The sequence below is a fragment of the Dromaius novaehollandiae genome, chromosome Z (assembly GCF_036370855.1).
Source record: "Dromaius novaehollandiae isolate bDroNov1 chromosome Z, bDroNov1.hap1, whole genome shotgun sequence".
NCBI classification, from domain to species: Eukaryota; Metazoa; Chordata; class Aves; order Casuariiformes; family Dromaiidae; genus Dromaius; species Dromaius novaehollandiae.
Window position 1 is genome coordinate 26,720,546 of NC_088132.1, and position 15,577 is coordinate 26,736,122.

Here is a 15,577-nt window from a genome sequence, read left to right on the forward strand (position 1 = left end):
GAATATTGTTTCTAAGTGAAGCTTGTTGCTGAGAAGAAATCCTGTGCGGTCTGTGCAACATCTCAATAGTTAGGCTTGTAAGTGGTATTTAAAATGGTTCATACACCCATAGCCTCCAAAGGGTAAAGTTTTATCTAATGTTTCACTTGTATCTTGGCTGACCACTATAAACAGAGGGGAAAGTCACTGTCATATAATCCTCCCACTCTCTTTTAGCATTTGTAACGCATTAGTTGGAATAACACATCCAGTTTGGGGCAGAGTGTTTAAAGAAGGAAGTGGCCCAACTGGAGAGAGCAAACAGTGAGGATTACCAGAAGTCTGGGGAAAAAAATATTTACAGGGAAAGACTGAGAGAATTGAGGGATCTTGGACTAAATGAGAAAGCTAAGAGGAACATGCTCACAGAGAAAAACAGCACAGATCAGGTCTCTGTACGTGCGGTAAACAGGACAAAAAGTAATAGTCTTAAAATGCAGAAACGGAGATTTAGATCTGGCATTGGAAAATAAGCAGACTTTCTAATGGAAGAATGGAGCAATCATATAGACTTTGAGGATGCTGGGAATTTCCATCTGTAGGGGTCTTTACGAACATGCTAAAAACAGCAGTCAGGAGTGTTTATTGAGTAGAGTGATAGACTAGGTTACTTACGGTCCCTTCCAGCTTTATTTTTCTATGAAATACACATTTTCCTCTGATTTGCATGTGTTTATTTGGCTCAAACACATCAAAGAGAGGCTATCCTTCACTCTATATGACCTCACATTAAAATTTAAAGTATACTAACAAATATTTTCAGAAAAAATGTTGACCATTTTTAATTATTGCCTATCGATGGAGAAATGTTATACCAAAAAGATGAGCACTTTTTTACTTCAAAAAAAGGTCAGAGAGATCTAAAAAGGCAAGCTACTAATAGAAAAGCAGCCTCCTCTGGATATTTCATTGTGTCTCGTCCAGATGTGTAAATATTTTTTTCCATCTGAGACGCTCTCAACCAGTGTCATAGAAAGAATACATCTATATTTTGGTCTCCCCAGCCTCATAATTCAATCTATTTTTGACACCACCAAATGAGGTAATTCATCGTCAGCTTTTTTCTTTTGAGCAGGCAGCTGATGCAAGCCTGTACGCTTCAGCATTACTGTGCTGTGGACTCTCTTTCTCTCTCTGACTCCTATTTTGCTTTCCTTCAGGTAGATAAAACACAGCTCACTTGAGGGCATTTCAAACTGCAAAATACATCTACCTCTGAGCCACACTGGCTCGAGCAGTAGCAGCTGCCCCAAAGTCACACAATCCTTCCTCTAGCTGGTGATGCTACCCTGACCAGGGAGCTCGGGTAATCTCACTGACAGCTGCTCAGCTTCTCTTGGGTGGACTTGCTGTGGTTTCCACCACACGGCAGCAGATTAGGCAGGTAACTGCTGAGAAAGTGATGTTGGTCCTGGTGATATCTTGGGCCTTTTCTCACCAGGGCAGACTTCCAAATAGTAGCGCCCATGCAGTCAATATGTTAATGAGGTCACCAGCTTTGCCAAAGGTGCTCCTTGAATAACTGCATTCATCGGCAGTTTATGCAGGTTCTTCTTCAGACGCTGTAGGATCATCTGGCTCTCATAACGTTCATTTTTACTTGCAAATTAATTACGAAATCTAACTGGTTGCTATTTTTGGCTAAAATATCACTCTTTCACTCACTTCATCTGTTGATGTGTTCAGGAGGCAGATATCAGCTGAGTTCAGATTGCCAGCTGCACCATCCTGTTTTCATTTTGCTTTGCTTTTACTTCTTGTTCCATGCTGAAGATCCCTTACATAAATGAAGGATTTGGGAAAGACAGAAAAAAGTTTGTTTAGCTCTAGTAGTACATCACACCGACAGACTAGTTTCCATTTAAAGAATGCCTGACAATGGTTTGAAATACCTGGATGATTAAAATACATGTATATGTGTGTGTACGTGTGTTAGGAAACAGAGTTTCAGAATCTGTTACAGTGACCTTCATCATCGACAACAGCTTTCTGAAAACCACTAAAATTTAGGACGGGCAGCTGCTATCATTCACTGCCTTGTCCAACAATACTACATATTACAAGAATTGCAAGAGTGGATGAGATGAAATCTGCCTGTGCTCCTTGAAACCTACTGCCAGCGGGATTCTGACGGGCATAACTGTACAGAAAAAACTCCCTGGCCCTGGAGCAATGATCCCTCTTCAAAGCTTCTTAAACATTTCTACAAGGTGTCTTCTTTTCCATTGTTTATTTAAAAGGGGATCACGGGACAAAGAAAATATTCTTTCTCTCATATATGGGTGCAAAGTCACGTCATTTTTCCAATTTATCACCGCTTCCTCTAGACAGATCTCTAGATATTTTATCTCCGTTTACTGCTCTTTGATTCTTTAGCTTAACAGTTATTTTGATTGTCTGTAGGGTGATTTCTTCTTACTAAAATATAGATATCCAGCTCATCTGTTGTCAATTTTTTTTTCAAATGGAAGGCTGTTTCGTGCAGCATGGGCACGTTCCATGGAGCTTGTTGTACATCCTTCAAGGGATGTTAAAATATATCCAGGTTTCTTCACCAGTCCAGTGTGGGCAAGACTGTGGCTGTGATTTGATTTTTGGCTCTCATCCTCTGTGTTGGTTTATCAATATATGCTCTTTGCGCTGGGTACTCAGTGTGTCCTCAAAGCATTTACACTGGTGTACTACCATGGCAGAACTGCCTCCCACCTTCAGTGGCCTGATGAGCTATTTTAATTAAAGAATACAGGCCAAATAATTAGTAGTCCTCCCACTTTGGTGGATTGGGCTGGGTGTGGGGGCCTGAAGATAAAATAAACAACCTCGCCTGTGTCATGGAAACAAAGATGAAATCGCACCAAGCTCATCCTCAGCACGTTCCCTGCCTCCAACAGGAAGACAACGCAGCTAGGAAGAGAGCCAAAATTTCCAAATCCAGTAGTTTACTTCAGCTTTTACTACATTAGACCTATATCAACCCTCTTTCTTTCAAAACTCTGCTAAGAAATAGTTGATGTACTGGACTTCGAACGGTATTTACAAATAACGAAGCCATTTCTCCTCAGCTCTTCTGGACACATGGGTTTCATTAAGGTTTTAGTGAATGAGTTGACCAACCATGTGGGACACTGTTTAGGGAAATGGAGGCAGGTGTTTTGTTAGGTTCCCAGGCTAACATATATTCAAGGGCAGCAGAGTAGAACCTGCCATAGATAAACCAACATAGAGTCTGAATTTCTCTACAGTTTGGGAGACTGATGCATCTAGGCGAGGACTGAAATGTCTTTGAGTGTGGAATACACTTTTTTCCCCATGTTTAAGCTTTATTTCTATTTCTTGCATAAGAATAAATGATTGACCAGCCTTATGAATTTTCATGAGCACACACTCCAACAATCAGAACAGTCTATGTAGAAACAACTTTCTAAAATGATATTTATTTGGGGGGAATACTCTGCTGGGCAAACAATTCAGTTCATGTTGAGAATCATTAATAAGTCATATCAAAGTCTGAAATAATGAAACAGATCTTGTCTGGCATCCAGGCTTTTAAAAAGACAGGACAAGCCAAGAAAGAAAAAAAAATGGAGATTGAGCTCTGTGTTTGTAGCGCGAAACATCTGTATTTTATCTCATGTACCAGATGATGAAATGACTTTGGAAGCCAGGAGACACACTAGCGTAAGCTTGATTCACCAAGCGAATACGCACACCCTTTCAACTGGATTAGACGTTTTGCAGGTTATGGTCAGGTCTTCATTTTGCCTGTTCACTGTAAATACCACACCCAAAAAACACATTCATCCCTCAGCTACACAGTTTAGTCTACCACACTCTTTTGAAAAGTGTGAGAGGAAAAGCAAAAAAGAAAACAGTCATGGAAAGGGATCTGTTTCTGTCACAAAACCAAAATGGAGTATGTGCTTCTTTACATGCAGATAGGATATGCTGTAGTAAATTATGCAGCAAAATAGCAGCTGGTTCTGTTTACTATTACATACCACCCCCAATAATGGGAGTAACATCCCACAAGCAGCCATTGACCAACTGCATCCATCTTACATATTTTACTTTTCCTAAATACCACAGTAAAACAAATAATAAAAATGTAATGTGCTAGAAGAGTTCTGGTTGACAGAAAAACAATAATTCAGACTTGAAAAGGATTATTAGGGTTCTCTGACCTTAATGCGGCTATGCAGATATATACATAAAGATCTGAAAATAGTGAAAGAAGAAAAAAAGAGAATGGGGTGGGCAGAAGACAGCTGAAAAATCAGTAGGAGGAGAGAAGGGAGTCATAATCTTACAGATGAGAAAATGTTATGACATTTAGAGGGGAGCATTAGAGCATCATGGGAAGAGTTAGGAAACCTTTTTAAGCATCATCCATATGTGAAATTTAAGGTTGCTAGAGGCAAGCAAAAATGATTCACTATTCTATATGCTCTTAGCCATGCCGATTTCATATTCTAGCCATTTGTTTGTAAAATAGTGCTATGGTTGTTACAAGATAACTGGATTGGGAATTAATGGTTATTGGGGATTGTGATTTACTTCTTCCCTCTCCTATGGTTTTCTTAAATTTACAGTTCACATAAGTCTTTGAAATGGGATAGGTGTAGTATTTTATTACATCTGTATATTGTTTTTATTATGTTTTATCATGTCTCTGTAATTGTAATTACCTTGTGGAGATATGCAACCTATTTTTGTATCTTTATTCATGACTGTATCAGTTTTGCAAGGCCAATGCCACGCACAGAATGAAATCTAAAAAACTAAGTAGCGTCTCGACCGGATCACATTCAAATCACATCCCACAAAACAGTGCGCAAGCCAGAGAGGTCACCTTCTAAAAGGAATATGTATGCAGTTACCGAAAACCATGGCAGTACATTTCCTTCCATATTCCCCACTGCAGCGACGTGCCATGGTCTGAGAATAAAATATACTATAAAAATACTCTCCTTCTAGAAGCCAATGCCTTTTTAGCTAAGAAGCTAAGGGCATTACATTACAAATGTGCATGGGAAGCTGCTTTGATTGCAAGTTAAAAAATACAAATACTTAAATGCCCCTTTTACCCTTAGTAAAGGACAAATAAATGGGATTCAAAATGGAGGAAACAAACTAGCTTTTATCAGTCCGAGAACTGATGGCTTGCTGCTTGCACTGCCTGGCATGAAGGTCCGTTGTCTGTAAAGAGCAGGGAGGTAGAGCCAGATGGACAGCACAAAGAGGAGGAGTATATACTAATATGACTTCTTACAATGCAGTTGCAGGATTAAAAGAATTAAAGGAAGGACCATCAGCTACTTTAAATGCCATAGATTATATTTAAAACTGTGTCTTTGTAGATATGCCCATTTCTCTGCTCATATGTCCCCAGATCTTGGGGGACTTTTGGGTTTTGTTTTGTTCTCCAAACCTTACATTTCTCCAGAACAAGTGGCAGGCATGTGAAGAGGATCCCGCTTCCTGGCACCTGGACACAATATTTCATCCTGAATATTTTTGAGGACTCAATGAACCTTTTTTTTAAGCCAGATCAAAAAATTCTGGAAAACATTTCAAAATAAAATCACTTAGGTAATGAAAAGAGAAAATTTGGGGGCATTGTTTTAATGGAGCTAGAATTTCACTCATCTTTTCCTTAATTCTGTCTGGAGATGACAGCTAAAGTCTTAAAGCACTAAGTTTCACCAGACTCTGCCATGGTCTCATTCATGTTGCACAAGCCCAAATAAGAAAAGAAAACAGAAGAAAAATGCTTTTCAGTCTTCCCCCAGTCTTTCAGTTTGATAAGCCCTGGAACAGCCCGGATGGGCAGAGTGCTATGGTAGCTTCAGAGCTGCAGTAAAGCTTAGCTCAAGAAGCGGCACAGCATGATTCAGTTTCTCAGTTTCTAGAAAGGAACGGGGAAGATTGAGCTGGATATATGTCAAAGTTGTTACTCATTCTGATAAAGAAACAAGAATCAATGTGACATTGAGTCAGATTCTGCCTTGAATAGGAGTTTAAATTGAAGGCACTTTAGTTTGAAAAATCCAAAAAGAGCATAAATGTAAGGATCAAAACAGCTCAGTAGGTCTGAAAAGGTCATACGCTTTGGTCCTTAAAAAACAGCAGAGGAGTACAATAATAGCATATAGCGTTTTTCAGAGTCGATGTCCCATTTTTAGAATGGGGTCAGTTTACACTTCTCTCTGATCCATTATTTCACAAGGCATTTAAAATCCATCAATCAACATCATAGACATATGGCTGCTATATTTAAAAGTTTCATTTGCAACCATAAGACCTGCAGACCAAAAATTTTAAGGGAAAGCTTATAGGATCCTCAAGTACACAGTGGCAGTCTTCAGGGGCAAAAGAAATGCAACAAAACTGCCCGACAATCAGCCATGAACCTTATTTGGCCTTACCTGAGACCTGTTCTCATGTAACAGCGATGGGTCAGAAGAGAAGGCTCAAGTCTGAAGCTGCAATTCTTTTTGGTGGCCAACAAACCCTTTCCTTGAAGACAGGCAACTTTGTATTAATTATTGAATTAGTTATCCTGCAGCCTTTCACAACCCCACTTGCCACACTTCCCTGAGCAAAGTTTTCACTGAAAAGTGAAGGATTTTTCTATGGCTAAAACCAGTCATTTGCTGTTTCATTTATCATCAGTCCAAAGGCCAAGGAAATATATTTCGCCTTTCACATGACCAGTTTTCTTGACAGCTTTGCAAGGATGTTCTTGGGAAAGCTCTGCTTACATTATTGGAAATACTGTGCACAGATATCTGCAGCAAAATCTTTTGCATTACATTTTCCCATTCCGGGAACTTTTTGCTATTCAGGAAAACTACCTTTTAAAAACTTACGTTATTCTAACAATGCTTTTTTTTAATAAATGAAGGCTTAATTCCATTCCTTCTATAGTCAATAAGAGCTCTATCATGGGAAGAATTCATTTCAGAATTAGAAACAAATTAATTGCAAGATTTTTGTATTTCTTTTAGAAGTCTTCAAGTTGGGCCATTTAAGCATTTGCATCTGACTGGAAAATTAAAAGTTGTCTCTCATGCCAAGTATCAGAAGCCCAACTGCTTGTGTACATTCCCCTCTGGTGGTGACTAGTACATATTGCAGAAAACAACAAATGCTGCCAAAGGGGCAAAGATTAAATGGAAAAAATTACTCCACTGAAAAAAGATCTTTATTTTTAATTATAAGGATTGAAATGTTTTTGAAATGATGAGCTCCTATAAACATTCTTCAGCAGTAGTTAACAGCTTCTCTGTTTAACCTTACCTTACTGTTTTCTTATTTTTTATATTACAACAACTCTCTTGCCAGGATCAAGGTTCTTTTCCTGTGGCAACATCTACTTCAGCAATATTTCTGGCTTGCTTCTTCACACACGTAACTGGTATTAAATTACACCACTTAAAACTACCCAGCAGGGAGCTTCTAAAATAATGAAATAAAACATAAGCTAGGTAAGGTAGCTGGATGCAAAGCTGCTGAGAAGTGAAATGAAAATTTGCATTCACCGCATGTTTAGAAAAAGGCCATTGACACTTTCAATGAAAAAATCAGAACTCAGCCTTGACAAAGTCTGAAGGTTTAGAGAAGCAACTGACAGAGGAATGGAGGATGTGTAGCTGCAGTCAGACATTAGGAGCAGATGGTCTTCCTTCCAGCCAAGGGTTTCAGAGGTAAAGTGAAAAAACATTAATTAAAAACTACATGGCTGTGCAATATACCATCATTTATTCAAGGTTTTTCAGAGAGTGCCAAATGACTAGCCTTTAAAAGGGAAAAATCTGAGTATTTATAGGCCAGTGGGGATCATCTCTCAAGAGGAGAAAAAGAGTAGAAGGTCTGCCTGCCTAAGGATAAAATAGAAACACTGAATACTGCTTGGTTCAGTAAAATTAAGAGCAAGCATCTAGCTTTCCCAGAGCATTCCTTATGTGCTTATCCCAAGAAGGACATTCTGTAAGGATTTGTTCAATAATAGAAAGTCAGGAAAAAAATGAAGGAAGGGTTTCTCATCAAAAAAAAAAAAATCTTGTCAGTGAATTTCTGCATCTCACAAGAGTGGGCAAGGGTCACCAGCAAGTTACTTGGAGGGTCACTTAGGCAAGCAAACTGAGAATGCTCATGTGCTAGTATGGTTGGGCACATCTAGAGGCACAAGGTGGACTTGGGCTGCCCTATGTATTCAAGGGCATTCAAACAGACTAGCCTTTGCTTGGAACAGCACGTTGCAGCCTGACCTACAGAAAATGAATCTTCAGCAGGGAAAAATGTCGTATAGAAAATATTTCAGCAAGAGAAAGAAAAGATCTAAACTCGCAGGACCTGCTTTTGCGGAAAGGCTTACTGGATATCCACATCCTTGCGCTTAAAAAGGGCTAAGAACAGCTGAACAAAATGCTCATTCTCTTCAAGAAAGAGACACTTACAGGCAGCGAAGAAAGCCAGTACAGGCAGGCTTTGAAACTCCAGCTCTTTGCTGCCTAAACTACAGTGCTGCTAGGATAGATCTAAATATGTAAGCAATACAAGGATAGCACAAACTACAATGCCTCCTCATGATTCTTTGAGAAAACTCTTTTCCCCCCAAATTTTAAATGAATCTAAATGAAACCTGTCTCCTCAGTAACCCCATTTCAGGCAGCCCCAGCACTGCTGGTCCCGCTCCCTTTTAGGGTGACAGGAAAGGCCCCTGGCCCTGCTTCCAAACCAGTACCTAACATGCAGCCAGCGGCTGTTGCCACCAAGGGGTAACGCTCTCCATGCCAGGCTCGGAGGCGACAGCCATCCGCTCAAACAAGGTTTTAGTTAAAACGACACAACATTTAACCGGGCACGCTATATTGAGCAGTGCTAGCTTCTCTTTTTTTTCTAGCGTAGGCATTTTGCTAATGCCCTGATTTCCAAAATTCAGTATTCTTGCTTCGTATTTGGACTATTATCTGTAAGGTAAGGGACCTTGAAATCAGTGATGTTACTGTCCTTCTGTAGCCATCGATTTTCCTCCCCACCACCTCCACGACCAGGGGTCATTTGTGGGCTGGTTGGTGAGTTTGGCCAAAATGAGCTTCACCACCTCAGCCATCAGAAATAGCAAAGAGACTGCAGCAAGGAGTGAGGTGGAGTTTGGGTTTCTGAATGCTAGGCACCTTCTCCAACCCCAGCTCTTCCCAGAGATCTACCTCTCAGGGCAATTTGCCACCAGCACTGCAACCAGGTATCCTCACCTATGGTCACCCAAATCTATTGCACCTGGACACAGTGACTCAGATGACTGCTTCCTATCTCACAGACCTGTGTTGTTGCTTAGCAGTCAGTATTTACCTCTCCCTCAACACAGTTTTCCCCTCAGACTAGCATCCTCCATCTCTTTGTGCTCCAGCACTTCTGCTTGACCCCATGGAAGTGCAATGCTAGCTCCGGGATGGTCCTATCACTCGCTGGAAGCCACCTCAAGCATCAGCGTTCCCAGTCGGTTCTTCTCCCACCTCTAACCTCAGAAAGACAAGCAGTCACCTGGTCTACCTGCCCTTAAAGCTGGCACTGGTACCAGTTAGTGCTGGGGGAAAGTGAAACTGGTGATAAAGTGAAAAAGCTGGACACTCAGCTCAGGAAACAGTAGTCCCATGGACATAATCAACTAGGTCTATGAAGAGCATTTTCACAATTATCTGCCTCACTTCATTTCCTTAAATAAAGAGCAAAAGAAGAATGAAACATATCAGATGTAAATACTGACTGTTTCCTATAGCTTATAGTTTTCCCTTGACCTCTCCTAAGATCGTTTGCCATTACTCTTTCTGTCTTCCCTTCATCACTGTTTGACCCCTGCAGGTACAGGCTGCAGGAGCTTAAAAACCAAGGACTAGAACAGCCCTATCTTGTGATCTTCACACACTTATTGCCTCATCAAACTCTCTGGGGCACTTCAGGAGGGCTGAAAGCAGATGCCCATTCTGAAAACCCAGCAGGAGAGTTTCTTGAAGACCTGTCAGTACAGCTCAGCAATGTTGGACCAGAAGGCTAAGTTAACCTGGGTGTGGTGTTGTATTCATTTAAAATAGTGCTAAGACTAACCGTACTTTGCCTCTCAGCTAGCTCCAGTTTCACACTGCCACACCAACAAGGCGTTGTGCCTTTTGGATCACGTCTGCCTCACTTCTCACTTCCTCAGAGCACAAACAGAGCACACGTAGTCTTATCTGCACCTGACTCTGCAGGTGTGCCTCAGAGCATATGGATTCTGCTTTTAAAAGATATGCATTCCTGCAGCGTTTGGGATCTACCAAAGGAACTTGTACATTTTGAACCTCCTGCAAAATCTAGTTAGAGTAAGACATTGAAAGGCATCTATTACTACAGCTGATACCAGAAGATGAGGCATTTCATTGCTGCTTTAGGCTGAACTCACTTCACGCACTGAGGCCTCTTTGTGCCTCTCCAGTCCCCGCATCAATCACCTACCTCCGATGCCCTACTTCTACCTCTGCAAATTCAGAGATTACTTAGGAGTAAATCCATCCTCCCACCCCTTGGTTTCTCTATGCTTCTACATTATTCCCGTCTTTTTCTTCCTCAGCAAGCCAGGGACTTTGTGCCTTCCCCATTTTTTCTTGTCTTTCCACAGCAGAAGTTTTCATTTTTATACACTGATGATTGCTTGATACTTAACCCTTTCGGTAAATATGAAGTCATGATGCTGTCTTCCTGTGTACTCAAACCCAGGGCTTTTCTTTGATTGTTTAGCAGTGCTTCAGGCTACACACCTCAGAATTAAGTTTCAGGCATTTTCTTCCTCCATAAAGCCTCTGTAGCTTTGGAGTTGAAAATTGTCTTCAAGTGGTACTTATTGAAATACAGTCCAAGTCCCATCCGTCTGGGTATTATCCTTGATAATAGGTCTCTGACTCACCGTGGCCATCAACTTATCTGGCTGCCAAAGCCGAGGCTAAAGCTATCTGCTATCTTATGGGCCTTGCACAGATTTCTAACACCTCTCACACTAGCTTCAGCAGCAGACTCAGTGCTTCAGTCTGGACTTTCATGTCCCACGTTCTCCTTGACAGTGTGCAGCTTTCTTCTGTTACGTGCATTATGCTAAGGACCGTATGGTCTATACTGGGAGCCTGCAAATGACCCTGTTCAGCACAGAGGCATTACTAGACACAGAGGGTTTATAAAATGTTCTGGACTGCAGGTAGGGTGGGATATGGATGTGACTGACATTGTTGCAGACTATCTTCTAGCCACATTGAATGTAGACCCAGACCTCGGCTTGTCACTGAGATAGCCATGGCTCAGCTTGTTTAGTAGTGCATTTATCAATAATCATTATAATTTATTATTTTATTGTTATTCCTCCTTCTTCCACCCTTGTGCCATAGTGTGCACCTACTCACTTTTCTACACTGTGCCTCTCTTCATAGTGAAATGCGCACCATTTCCTCTAGTGGGAAGGGGCTCTATGTGTCTCCATTTCTGCCCTCTCCTCCTTTCACTTAAAATTTTTGCTTTCCTTTATTTCATTCAAGGCTTTTAAACTACTTTGCAATAACAGGCAGAACAAAAAATGCAGTGATTTGCTGCATGGGGCTAATGGATCCTGCCAGCCAGTCCATCCACTTGCAGAAGTCGTATGTATTTGAACCTGCTGGATGTGCTAAACAACATGCCAAGCTCAATCTGCACCCCACTTCTACTTAAATCTATTTTTTGATTTTCAGCAAAATCAAAAGCCTGCTGTCTTTTGTCCACTGGTCCACAACTGCTCGTTCATCAGACATTCATTTTGCCATTGTTAAGACTGCCTGGATCAAAATACAGAATTGCTTGCTGAGACCTGTAGGGTTCCACAGCAAACTTTCTGTGCATTAAGTATGACCCTCAAATCCCCTTGACATTTGGTTGCTGAATAACACTTCGAATAAAGTCTATGCAAAGCATAACCAAGGTCTTAGTTTTCTTTAGGCATAAAATTACTATGCAGCACATCAGAGCCTTCCTGTTGGAGAGAAATGGTAAGTGATAGCACTGGGGAGAACCATTTTACAGACCTTCTTTGCAGACATTCATTTTATTCTCCTTTATATTCAGAGTTTGTTCCCTTAGAGACAGAGTAACGGTGTTCTTCAACTAGCTAGTACAAAAACTGACATAAGAATACCTTCTTGCTACACCTGTGTGTAGCACATCTCTGAATTTGCACATCTCTCAGCTTTTCTTATTTATAATCTATTAGGAGTACAAATCTGGATCTGTTTTTGGAGCAGAGTGCTCAAACTAACATTTAACTAAATTATTCTCCTCATTTGCAATGAGCAGTCCAGAAGTGAATGAGCAGTCTAGACTTAGCAAATCTCAGGATACCATTTATATTTTCCTTTATTACAGCAACTCTATACTTATCATTTAAGAGTGTGGAATTTGAGACAATCACCAATTTGTCCAACTTTGTGAATAACAAAGTTAAGGAGGTACATTTTAAAAACAGCTTAGAAAAAGCCAGCAAGAAATGGGAAGACAAATGAACAAAAAACCCTGTAAGAAAATCAAAACCATATTTTATTCTTTCATTTCAGAAGCAAAAAATCAGTTACAGTCCTGTGATCCTTCATGTAAGACCTGTGACAAAGATGCTAACATGTGTACTTCATGTCCCAAAGGTAGGAGACTTTCAGCCTCTTTGGGCAGTTTTTGCAAGTGGCTAAAATACTCTGCACCCTAAACACTTCCAGGGACTAGTCTGGTCAGTGTTGAGTAGAAAGTTCTTTAGCAGCTTGAAGCATGAGAAGGTGAAGTGAAACACATACCAACTACGAATAAAGCGCATGGCCTTCACAATAAGGGTGAAAAAAATGAAGTGAATGTTTTTGCTTTCTTTTCTATTCAATCAATAGTTGTAGAAGTGATGGAGGAATTACTGAGTATGGGTTTCAGGAAGGATGTACCAGATAATGATGAGGATCCTTTCTAACCTTACATTTCAGAGGAGGCTGTGCAAACTATTTTGGGAAACAGTTTAAAGAATATTTCAGTCATGTTTTTAAGCATCAAAAAGTTATGCTTTTGGGAAGTTTAAAGGGTTTTTTTTTATAGCCATCTAAGACAAGATTCTTTTAAATACATTTCTCTTGGTCCCTTTCTCCACTTGGGTTGCTGTTTTGCCAGGAAAATTTCTTAGCCATGATACCTGTGTCTCTCAATGCCCTCAACAAACTTTTGGCAATGTGGAAAGCGGAAAGTGCGAGATGTGCTTGGACGACTGCGAGGTGTGCTCTGACCCCTGGCACTGTCAGAAGTGTCAGTCCGGACTGGACCAGCCACTCTTCCTCCACAAAGGCAGGTGCTTTCAGGAATGCCCGGAGTAAGTAATTTTTTAAACTTCTTCCTATTTGATGACTGTTCATTAATTTATCTCTGTGTTCCTTCTTCATGTAGCTCAGATTTGTTATAAACCTTTCAAGGGGAGAACTTAAGGTAGGCTAAGACACCAGAAACTGCCACGTGGTAAAAGCCATTTTCAGCTAGCTTAAAGTAATAGCACTTGCCCTGGACCGAGATTGCAAGTGAGACTAATCATGACTATGGTAAAGACTATGTCTGATGGTAAAGCTCCCATTGACTCCAGTAGGACCACAGTACTGTCCTCAAGGTGGTTCTTTGTGGCAATTGAAAATAATCCCCTAGTCCTTCTCCCAACCCGCTCCTTTGCTGTCACCAAATGCAGGTACTTCTCATGCATCCTGTTGTGGTTTTTTTATCCCAGCCTTCACACTTCCAAGGATTTCTCTTCTCTTTTTTCCCTCTAAGGCCACTATATTTAGGTTAATTAGGTTATATTACTCATTCTATTCCTGATAGTATTGCTGAGGGTCAGCTGAGCAAGACTGCAGACTGTGTCTTCCTTTTCCCAAACATTATGTATTTTCCCATCTTATATAAGGGGGAAACCAGAGAAAAAGCAAGGAAGGAAGTCCAGCAACCCCTAGAGTAGGTACAAGAATAAGGGAAGGACAAACACCCTTCGTGGTGTTAACCATGGAGGTTTTCTGCTTGCATGAGGGAATGTAATGGATTAGAGGATAGACAATAGATTGTTTCATACTTCTGTTTCAGTGAAATATATCTGCTGGGAAGCTGATATATACAAACATAATTCTTGCAACCTGTGTCACTTGGCTACTCTATAAACATACTCTGACCAGCAGTTTGCTTTGTGTTTGTTTTAATTCAATAGGGGATATTTTAATGACTCTGGGACTTGCAAGGAATGCAGTGGATCCTGTAAGACGTGCATGGGAAGTGCCACCAAATGCCAGTCCTGTGAAAGTCCTTTGCTTCTGGAGCAGTGGGAATGTAAACATACCTGTTCAGAGAAGTATTTTGCTTCTGAAGGAATCTGCAAACACTGCCCTCCAATGTGTCAGGAGTGCATTCACAATCAAATGTGCAAAGGTATCACAAGGAACTTCTCATGACTTAGTTAAAATGAGAGAGAATTAGAAAAACAGACAGATAGAAACATATATCTGAAAAGAAATTCCATAACGAGCAAAAATGAAAAAAATGGGTGTACATATCATTGCTAAACTGCTAAAATAGAGGCTAAGCAACCTGTGCTTTGTCACGAGACTCAGTTGAGAATGTTTATCTGCAAAGGTGTTTCGCACTGCTTTTTCCGTTCTTTTTATATTTCAGGAGATTCCTGTTGGTTTGATTCTATTTCTGATTTAGCAAATGACAGGTCTTTCCATGCCTAAATTCTTTAACATTTACACCAGTGTGCAATACAAAATGTTTCTTTCCTAGTTTGGTTTAACTACATCTCTTTGCCATTTTTGCAAACCGCTACTCAGGATAGAGGACAAAGCCTCTGTGATAGAACATATCTAGTAATGCTCAGAAGTCCTCGTAAGTCTGACTGCAAACCCAAAAATTTAAGGGGTAGTTAACCCTTAATGAGCAAGCCATTCTGGAAACATTATCATGGATGAAAAAGAATCATAAACAAAGCTATTAAACTAGGCAGTTATAATGAAATTAATAGCTGAACCCCTATCCCAAATCCTAACACCATTGCAGCTCCCTGCAAAGTCAAACAGCCAGGTGCAAATATTCCAGCCAGACTCATAGTTTAATAATAAACCAAAAAAAGCCTTCCAATCTGGACATCCCTAATTTTGCAGGAAGTTCATAATCCAGATATAGCATCTCATCAGAAGCCCTTCTCTATTTAGTGGCAGCCTGGTTTGGTTAATATCAGCAAAGGTGAGTAGCTGACTTGGTTTCTCAGTCCCTCAAGGTAGCGCAGAAGATATGGCATGAGCTTTGGGCTGTTATGGGCAGATTGGAGGGGAAAGAGTCAAAGGAAAAAGCAATCCACTCCCAAGTTGTCCATTTATCTCCTATTAAAACAGGCACTGTGGGATTTATGGTTTCCCAGGATTTCTTCACTCCCTCACTTACCAAAGTCAGCATTAGCTGCCTTACCCGTTGTCTCTGGTTCTCC

The 15,577-nt window shown here is 40.6% G+C and overlaps 1 protein-coding gene across 1 annotated transcript in view; it reads left to right on the plus strand.

The window, feature by feature from the left end:
- Nucleotides 1–15,577, plus strand: part of LOC135325100 (proprotein convertase subtilisin/kexin type 5-like) — a 249,339-nt gene that overhangs the window by 223,563 nt on the left and 10,199 nt on the right. Inside the window, exons 28-30 of the mRNA XM_064502600.1 lie at nt 12,648–12,731; nt 13,237–13,432; nt 14,306–14,523. Of these exons, the coding sequence (XP_064358670.1) occupies nt 12,648–12,731; nt 13,237–13,432; nt 14,306–14,523 (498 nt within the window). The remainder of the gene's footprint in view (nt 1–12,647; nt 12,732–13,236; nt 13,433–14,305; nt 14,524–15,577) is intronic.